Source organism: Chelonia mydas, chromosome 1 (assembly GCF_015237465.2).
Source record: "Chelonia mydas isolate rCheMyd1 chromosome 1, rCheMyd1.pri.v2, whole genome shotgun sequence".
Classification (NCBI taxonomy): Eukaryota; Metazoa; Chordata; order Testudines; family Cheloniidae; genus Chelonia; species Chelonia mydas.
Window position 1 is genome coordinate 8,596,416 of NC_057849.1, and position 9,838 is coordinate 8,606,253.

The following is a 9,838-nucleotide window of genomic DNA, read 5'->3' on the forward strand; positions in this document are numbered from 1 at the left end:
TTCTCGTTAATTATAGCAAATTTATTAAACAAGTTGCATCAAACATCAGCTCAGCAGAGCAAAATCATCCCAGCAGACAACATGCTGCTCACATCTGCAACCCAGAGGACATAAAGCCGGGGTTCAGAGTTACCTATTAAATGAGATGGACACAGTAAATACCGCAAAGCAGGAGGCTTTGGCTGTAAATGCAGCAAGCGAATCCAGCGGAAGATCTCCCATGCCCTCTCGTGGTGATCTGTTGACAAATCACTGGCAGGCTGCAAGTTCCCAAGCTGGGGAAGGTCAGCTTAACATCGTGACTACCCATCAAGCCCTGGCTGTTTAATAGCATATTGGAACACAAGTGGGCTGCACAAGAGACTGAAAAGGAGCAAAGCAAACATTTCACGTGGTTTCTGCCTCTGCTTCGGCACGCCCAGCCCGAAGTGCTCCGGATGCGTGAAATCCTTCCAAGCGCGAGGCCCCCCCTCGCCCTTTCTTTCCTGAAACGCAAAGAGAAGGCCTGTGTTAATTGCAGTCTGACTCAGCCTGCTTAGCGACCTCATTGGGAAACCCCCTGGGACAGAACGCCCCAGAAATGGCAGCTCCCCTGCCAGCCGGCCGGGTTGCATTCACAGTAAAATGGTCACTGGGATTCATTGGTAGATGAGAGCTAGAACAAGCCAGACGCTGGAGAGCCGCGCGCTGAAGATACCAGGAGCACCCACCACGTCTCTTTGCAGACGTATAAGGAACAGCTCACCCACTGAGGAAGGGTTATTGTTTGTGGTGAGGCTGGGAATCACCATTTCTGCCATTGATTAGCGACCTGTGCAATGGGGGTTCTGCCTCCATCCCGGGGTGCTGCCAGAACGCGCTGAACCCTTGCAAGGAAGGTGTGGGAAGAGGGCAGTCGGAGAGATGTCGCCGTGTGCTGCACCACGGACACACTCCATTAGCCCAGCGGAGGAACAGGAAAATGGGTGTGTGGCTAAGACCATGGGCGGGCGCTCAGGAGATCTGGGTTCAGTCCCTGGCCCTGCACCGGACTCCCTGGGAGATCGTGGCTAGGTCACTTCATCTAGCCGGTGCCTCCCTTTCCCATTGGTAAAATAGGAGCAAGGATCCTTCCTTTCTCCCACCTGGTGTCTGTTTTGCCCATTTAGACTGTGAGCTCTTCAGGGCAGGGCTGTGTGTTTGTACAGCACCCAGCACAACCGGCCCCTGATCTCACTCTAGGCACTGCTAGAATACAGATCATAATTTTCTTCTTCTTGCCCGGTCAGTAACAAATCTCTTCCCAGCCTGGTTCATGGAGTTCGAAAGGCCACCTCATGAATTGCCCAGTCAATTCTAAAACATGTCCAGCCTCTCCCCCAGCCTGCCTAGCACCAGAATGGGAGACGGCTTAGTGACGGCTGAGGGACATTCATCACCCCCCACACTGGTGTGGGGAAAGTGGTAAATTCCTCTCTGCCCTGCCCCCTCCCTGCCCTCAGAAACCCCACCCGCCCAGCAGATGTGGGGTGGGAGCAGCTAACACAGGAGCATCTTATGCTGCTTTTACATCCACAAGAGAAATTCTCTGCTAGCCGCCTCCAGCCAGGATGCAGCCCTTTTGCACCATCTGAGATTGTCCCATAAATGACCTGACTCCAGGAGCAGGGGCTTTAAGAAGAAACCCAACTAACATGAGACTTGTGATAAAAATACCCCAAGAGATGGCACCACCGAAGTGACAACCTAGGGTGTGGAGAATTGGACCCAAAGTCTCCTACTGACCTTCTATGTAGGCGCAGTTGTAACGGCTGAAGGTCCGGTTTGTGCTGTGGAGGACAAATGCATTACCGTTCTTGTCCTGGGTGAAGTTGAACACCCTAAATTTCTCATTGACAGGAATCAGCACTTCTTTTTCAGCTCCGATATAAGAGAAGTCTGCAATGGGGACCCCGAAGCATGTCCGGATGGTGAAGAATGTGGCCGAGCCAAATCTCTGAGCTACGTCCCAGTCTACAGATGAAGAGGTAAATGTCCCAAACCGGACCATGCTACCTCTCTTCTTGTAGCGGCGAGAACGGACTCCCCTGTACACCTCCGTCTCGTACATCTCAGCACAGTTTCTCTTCAGGAGCTGCAACGCTCTGGTCAAATAAAAATGAAGGGCTTTGAATGGGAAATGTTTGAGATAATATGCTCGGGATTTACCAGCCTCTCTCACAGCTTTGTTGAACTCCTTGTGCAGAGGTATCTGATTTCCATTGGTATAGGCCAGGATTGCTATTCCATTCTCATCCTTAAACCCTTTAGGCAGAGAGAGGTTTTTCTTCTTCTCATTCCATTGTTTTTTTGCAGCTTCCCATCTTTTGCTAAACACCTTGTGCGTTGACTTCTCTTTCCGCAGCAGTTTAGACTTGATTATATTTTCCATGTCTTCTGTGCAGCCGATATACTGGTCATCAAAAGCATCATATGCCATGTCCAGCACCGGCTGGCAAGTCACCTGGAACAACACAGCATATAAAACACCAGGGGCGGATGGCTGCCTGGCTGCAGGGCTCCCAGCATAGCTGGCACCAGTGGAACTGGGCTGGGCCAGCCACCATGAGACATTTTTTCTGAATTTCCCTGGTATAAACAAGGCTTGAGAGAGAGAGAGAGAGAGAGAGAGAGAGAGAGAGAGAGAGTGTCCCTTACCAAACAAACCCATAGGTAGGGCCCTACCAACTTCACAGCCATGAAAAACATGTCACAAACTGTGAAATCTCATCTCCCCCCATGAAATCTGATCTTTTTTGTGCTTTTACCCTATACTATACAGATTTCACAGGGGAGACTAGTATTTCTCAAATTGGGGGTCCTGACCCAAAAAGGAGTTGCAGGGGGGTCACAAGGTTATTTTAGGAAGGTCGCAGTATCATCACCCTTACTTCTGTGCTGCCTTCAGAGCTGGGCGGCCAGAGAGCAGCGGCTGTTAGCTGGGCTCTCAGCTCTGAAGGCAGCTCCCCTCCAGCAGCAGCCCAGAAGGAAGGGTGGCAATACCGGACCAGGCCTCCCTCACTTCTGCGCTGCTGCCTTCAGAGCTGAGCGGCCAGAGCGTGGTGGCTGCTGACTGAGGGCCCAGCTCTGCAGGCAGCAGGGCAGAAGTAAGGGTGGCAATACCAGACCCGGCCAGCAGCCGCCGCTCTCCAGCCGCCCGGCTCTGAAGGCAGCGCCGCGGCCAGCAGCCGTGCAGAAGTAAGGGTAGCAGTACCGTGACCTCCCCGCACCATAACCTTGCAAACCCCACACAACTCCTTTATGGATCAGGACCCCTACAACTGCAACACTATGAAATTTCCGATTGAAATAGCTGAAATCATGAAATTTACGATTTTTAAAATTCTACGACCGTGAAATTGACCAAAATGGACCGTGAGTTTGGTAGGGCCCTACTCATTACTTGTTTATACTTAGAAAATTCTGAAAACACAAGGTGTGTGTGTGTGTGTGTGTGTGAGTCCCCCTTGACCTCTCCACCCCCACCGCCCCGCCACACACACAGTATTTCTGTTTCACTTTCCTTTCTCACCTCCGTATGTCTCTTTGGACCATGAGGATTTCATTGCGAGGCTTCACGGAGGGTTCTTCAGATGCAGATACTTGCTGTGCATATTATGGTTTCACACCGTGACATGCGAAGTGACTTTTTTAAGCCTAATTTTTTTCTTTATAAGTGACAAGTGATTGGGGGGTGGGGGGCCAACTGCAGGCACTTCAGAGGAGTCTGATTTTCAGAGCTCAGGAGCTCAGCCCTTTCTGCGAATGAGGGTCCTGCATGGAGTCTTCAGATGGACAAGTGAAACCACCCATGGGTTTTGTCAAGGCTGGCCTAGATCTTTTTACAGTAGATTAGTTCGACTCACAGGGAAATTACTGGGGTGGAAGCAGCAAAGATCAGGAAAAACAAACATTCTGCTAGGGAAATAGGAGTGGGACTGCCAAACCTATCGACCGTTTATGAACCAGCATTAATAACTGATCAACAGATGTTTTAATAGATGGTTAATCAATTGTTATAGGTTGCCTCAGAGTCAATAGTTTGCTCATAGCATCTGATACTCATGTCCTGTTTTAGGACATCTACTGACCCACCTGTTAACCCTTTATAAGCTATCTGTAGATGTAGCCTTAATAGAAAGTGTGGTCAGTTCAGCTGGGGAATAGTGACCCAAGGGAAGCGGTGGAAGCCCCGTCATTAGGTAAAATTACACTGTGCAAAGGCCCAGTAAGCGTGCTGTCAGGAACAACCCAGTATTGCCCCCCTCCGCCCCAGGGATGGACTGGAGGGTCTAACAGAGCTTGCCCGTATCTAGGTTCTCTGATTCTATGAGCCCCCTGATGATGCTCCATTGCCCACCTGTGGTCTGCAGAACACAGCATGAGAGCTATGGTCTTCGAAGGAGGCAGAGGTATGGAGGCCACCTCTGCAAAGATGATGCGGGTCACATTGTGCCCTTTGTCTCTATGCAGCGAGCACAGAAAACCCAACGAAATGGCCCAGATTTTGCTGGTGGAAGGTGATTGAATCTACCCAGTGTAATCCTCGCTCCTCTGACCCCACCAAAGCCCCTGTCTGTAATCTCTGCACAGCTGGGGCTCTCTGGGCATCGGGGCACCTGGGTCGAAATGGGTCAGAGCTCTCCAGCTGCATGAGCATCTGCATGCCCACGGGGAGTTTCTCATACCAGCTATCACTGGTGGGGGGCAGCTTTCACAAGCTCCATGTTCCACTCTCTGCAGTCTACCCCCCAGCAGGGTTTCTTGACGCAGAGATGGCTGGGTCAGCAGAGGGAGGCATGACTCTCTTGGGAGATGGATGGGAGCCAAGCATTGCTGAGGGTCAGGATCTTCATGTGAATGGGCAGATCCCGTGGATTTCAAGATATCTGAGTGTCCCAGCTCCTGAGTAGCTGATGTGGCAGAAACTCCTCTTCCTCTAGGGGCCGGAGTTCACCCAGGAACTGACCCTCCCGGGGCCTTTACAGCTGGAGAGCGGGATCTAAGCCCAGCATTGTCCATAAGGAACATGTGATGTTCTTGTCTGCCACAAATACCCAGATTGTCCCTTCATTTAGAAACAGATTCAGTAGTCGAAGCAGAAAACAAAGTGCATAAGATCTGGTTACAAAGAAGAGCTTAAATTCTCAGAGACTTTCCTGGAGCCACCCATATCCTACCCCCATTTGGGACTCTGGGCTTCAGCTGCGGAGTTGGGGGGGTCTCAGGGCCCTATGTGGGAGAGCACCAGGACTAGAGGCTTCAGCCCTGCAGTGGGGGAGGAGGCGCTGGGACTTTAGCCCCACAGGGGTGGGGGACACTGGGGCTCAGGGTTTCAGCTCCATGGGGCATGCCGAGACTCCTACGGGGTTGAATATACTGACCAGAGTTCCAGCCCAGACAGCTCTAGCTAAATTTAAGCCCTGGTACAAAGCATTTCCCGGGTGACGGCATCTGCTCTGCAGTGAGGTTCCAGAGGAGGTTAGAATAATCCAGGTCTGACCACCATTAGGAAACCCTGCAGAACCTTCCTCTTGAACAGAGCTTCTCCACCAAACCCAGGACAACATTCACAGCATCAGCCAGTCCCTTCCACCTCCTCTAGTGCTTCCCCCACAAATAAACCAAGAGAAAACCCTGCTCCCAGCAGAGCTTTCTATAACCTCAGAAGAGAGAGGAGCCAGAGACTCCAGGAAGTCCCCCTAGGGACCTTACCATTGCCAAGTTCTTTTAGATGGAAAGTTGTCAGGTACTAGGGTCAGCGCAAAGCTTTAAGATACATAACTAGACAGCACTGGGTCTTACCAACCTTACAGCATAGATTGAATTACCTGAGGGATGTCCATCAACGTGTGAGCGCAAAGGTAAGTCACGGCGATCAACAGAAATGTCATCTTCACCTGGGGGACAGGAAGAAAATTCCATGAGAATCTCAACATCAACCAAGAGAAATGCCTGCCCTGGCTCCCTTGTTCCAAGGCGATTGAGGTCATCTATGGAGACTCCCCTGAGCCACCTCAGGAGAGGGATGGGTATCCGGATAGCAGGAACCCTTGTAAACAAGCAGAGACCTTTACAGGCTGGGGCAAGAGTTGCCACCAAGAATGTGTCTGGGCAAAAGCTTTCCTTTGTTTCTTTTTGAAGTTAAAATACAGACATGTTTTATTTCCTTAGGACAAAATTTTCAGAAGTAACGAGTGATTTTCAGGAAAGTAACTTGAGACACCTTAAGAGCACTCCCCACCCGCAAAGATCTGACCCCTTTCAGTTGGGTCTCCAAAAATCGTGGCCCCCAAATCATGAGCTGCTCGTAAAACCCTAGGTCTGAGTGAAGAGACAAGGTTGACCTGTCTCCATGCTGTACCCCTTCCCCCCCGCCAGGGGGCTTACCCCAGGGATGGACTTGACCCAAAGAGTTAAAGATATTACTCTACCTGCAGGTCCAAAGCCTGGATGGCCCTGGGAGGCTCAGAGTGAAGCTCAGCCCAAGGGACTCACTTTCTTATACTGTGCTGAACCTGTTCGCCTCCCCCCTCCTTCCCCACCCTCAGACAGGAAACCACCTCGCTGCCTTTCACAGTCTTCTATTTGTCACAGGGGCGAGAGATCCCATTGCCCAGGGTCCAATACACCCAGGAGCCCAGCCAGCACTACCCAGGACACGCCAGCGTCCCGGCGCTGCCCAGCCTGGCCCCTCGGAACTTCCTGGCAACACCGGGGACAGAACTCAGATCCTCCTGCTCCAAGGGGCGGATCCGACCAATACCCATTGCAGCCCAGGGAGCCTTCCCATTGATTTAAACGGGGGCACTGGATGGGGCTCTAAATGTACAGGCTGAGCCATTTCAACGGATGGGGGTTCCCCCACCTCCCTAAAGTGACTATTTCCCCGGGGACTCGCCTTCCTTTGCCAGCAGTATAGAACACAGCTGAGCCATTCTGAGAGCAGTTCTCGCCAGAGACCACCACGGGAGGGCCCCCTACAGTACAACGTTGTTCCTTTTGATCCCAGGGGCTAGTCGAAGTTTGGGGGCCCCCCGGGGCATTCCAGCTGGGAGTAGCAATTGCTGGCAGTCAGGTATTCCGTGGCTGCAGGTCTGTTGATTTACAAAGACTGTCCCAAGTCCTGTGTCTGCGAACGCACAAGGAATCAAACAGCAAGAAACAATTTCTTTTGCTCGTAGCACCAAAAACACTACTTGCCGCCCACACCCCGGACCCAAAATCCTCTCTCCAGGTTTCTATCAGGGTCTGCTACTGTGCTTTCAGCTGGTCCTTGAGACTGTCCCTCTTTCCAGTCTTCTTGTCTGCTCTCAGTTTCTTGCCCCCCCTGCCTCTTAGAGACACAGCTGCCCCCAGGTCTCCTAGTCCTTGCACTGGCAGACAGGGAGACCCCCTCAGTCCATACGGGTTAGCTGCTGCCTGCCACGTGGCTTCATGCCTTGGGCGGTTCCCCCATCATCCTCAGCTGTTTCTACTCCCTAAAGGGGTCTGCCTGCTCTTGCTGTCAGCATGGGTGTGCTCAGCACCCACTTGCTTTAACGAGGTCCGTGGTTGTCTGTGATCCTAGACCCAGCTGATAACAGCCATTCGCATCTTTCAGTGTAACAGTTTCAAAACTTACAAGTCCTACCTCTGCCCTCTAGATGGCCAAGCCCTGGCCACTCAGGCCTGCTTGACACTCCGCAGTTAGGTCGACGTAAGGTGCCATGCAGCCACCTATTTGTGCCATGCAGCCACCTATTTGTGCACACGTCAATGCTCAACTGTGTTCCCAGCAGATGTAAACGCTCCGCTACGTCAACGCACTAAGATCCCCTCCCCGAATGGCCTGGAGCCAGGGGCCACCCGCTGAGGTCGATGCAGGGGGAGTGTAGACACTGGGTGACCTCCTTTGTCCTTCTTAAACACGTGAAAGACAAACAAAATACAAACACAGTTTGTTTCCCCCTTTGCAAGTCACCTTAACCCCAATAGCAGGAGGAAAGGTGTGAACTCAGTTCCTGCCCAGCCCTCTCATCTTCAGGGAGGTGTGAAACCAGTAGCCCCCACCCCCCAAGTAGCCACATCCGTCTCAATGCAGTGGAAATGAGAACTATCAGAGTGGGGTGACAAGGCAGCGTTAGCCACAGACCTCCGGGAGGAGCTAACCTCCAAAGCCAGCGGAGACCATTTTAGATGGCAATGCTGCTGCTCACAAGGCAGTGACACAGACACTCAGCTGGGGTCCGTTACTTTTAAACTTGTAAGAGACTTTAGCTCTGACATTGCTTGGTAACAAAGGCCCAGAGCCTCAAACTTATTTAGGCTCCTAACTTCCATTGGAATCAGTGGAAATTAGGAACCGAAATACTTTTGAGGGTCTGGGCCAAAGTTTTTTTTTCCTCTGGGAATTCCCTTCGGTTTTTTGTTTTTTTTTTTTAAATAGGACTAATGTGGAGCTCAATCTCTACTGGCCCCCTGCCTCTCCCTGGCTCTCATGTGAAACTTAAATACTCTGACCCTAACTTATTTTTTGTTGTTGCTGGAGGTGGACACTCGGGTTAGTCCGTCGCTCCGCACACTCAGCCTTCGCTGATCAGTAGCATAATTAAGCAATCAATTTGCAAACACCTAGAAGATAATAAAGTGACAAGTAACAGTCAGCATGGACTTGTCCAAAACAAATCGTGTCAAACAACCTGATAGCTTTCTTTGACAGGATAACAAACCTTGTGGATAGGGGGGAAGTGTAGACGTGGTATACCATAACTTGTGTAAGTCTTTTAATACTGTCTCGCATGACCTTCTCATAAACAAACTAGGGAAATGCAACCTAGATGGAGCTACCATAAGGCAGGGGCATAGCTGGTTGGCAAACCGTTCCCAGAGAGTAGTTATCAGTGGTTCACAGTCATGCTGGAAGAGCATAACGAGTGGGGTCACCAAGGGGTCATTTCTGGGTCCGGTTCTGTTCAATATCTTCATCAATGATTTAAGTAATGGCATAGGGACACTTATAAAGTTTGCAGATGATACCAAACTGGGAGGGGTTGCAAGTGCTTTGGAGGATAGGATTAAAATTCAAAATGATCTGGAAAAACTGGAGAAATGGTCTGAAGTAAATAGGATGAAATTCAATAAGGACAAATGCAAAATACTCCACTTAGGAAGGAAAAATCAGTTGAACACATACAAAATGGGAAATGACTGCCTAGGAAGGAGCACTGTGGAAAGGGATCTGGGGGTCATAGTTGATCACAAACTAAACATGAGTCAACAGTGTAACACTGTTGCAAAAAAAAGCAAACATCATTCTGGGATGTATTAGCAGGAGTGTTGTAAGCAAGACACGAGAAGTAATTCTTCCACTCTACTCCGTGCTGATTAGGCCTCAGCTGGAGTATTGGGTCCAGTTCTGAGCGCCACATTTCAGGAAAGATGTGGAAGAACTGGAGAAAGGCCAGAGAAGAGCAACAAAAATTATTCAAGGTCTAGAAAGCATGATCTCTGAGGGATGATTGAAAAAATTGGGTTTGTTTAGTCTGGAGAAGAGAAGACTGAGGGGGGACATGATAATAGTTTTCAAGTACATAAAAGGTTGTTGTTACAAGGAGGAAGGAGAAGAATTGTTCTCCTTAACGTCTGAGAATAGGACAAGAAGCAATGGTGGTTTAGGTTGCTGTAAGGGCAAGCGACAGGGGGAAGTGGGCAGAGAGGAGCAAGGGGGTGGGGTCTTGGGGAGAAGAGGCAGGGCGGAGGGCGGGGCCACAGTTAGGGCGCTGGTGCTTCCCCCCACTTTTAGGTGGCTTCCAATTGCCCCTGGTCTAGATAATGCTTG

At 50.6% G+C, this 9,838-nt stretch overlaps 1 protein-coding gene across 3 annotated transcripts; it reads right to left on the reverse strand.

Annotated features, from left to right (window-relative positions):
• On the reverse strand, positions 1–8,132 carry LOC102945985 (ecto-ADP-ribosyltransferase 5). 3 transcript variants are annotated; one of them, XM_037911842.2, is made up of 4 exons: positions 7,652–8,132; positions 5,850–5,918; positions 1,765–2,482; positions 1–485 (listed from the first exon to the last, which is right to left on the reverse strand). In XM_037911842.2, exons 2-4 carry the CDS (start codon positions 5,910–5,912, stop codon positions 388–390), a joined length of 879 nt encoding a protein of 292 aa, XP_037767770.1. In that variant the 5' UTR covers positions 5,913–5,918; positions 7,652–8,132; the 3' UTR covers positions 1–387. The 3 variants fall into 3 exon arrangements, with proteins under 3 accessions (XP_037767770.1, XP_037767704.1, XP_037767624.1); XM_037911776.2 differs by lacking the exon at positions 7,652–8,132 and adding an exon at positions 6,453–6,535; XM_037911696.2 differs by lacking the exon at positions 7,652–8,132 and having other exon boundaries at positions 5,850–6,091.
• Between the last annotated feature and the right edge of the window lie 1,706 nt (positions 8,133–9,838).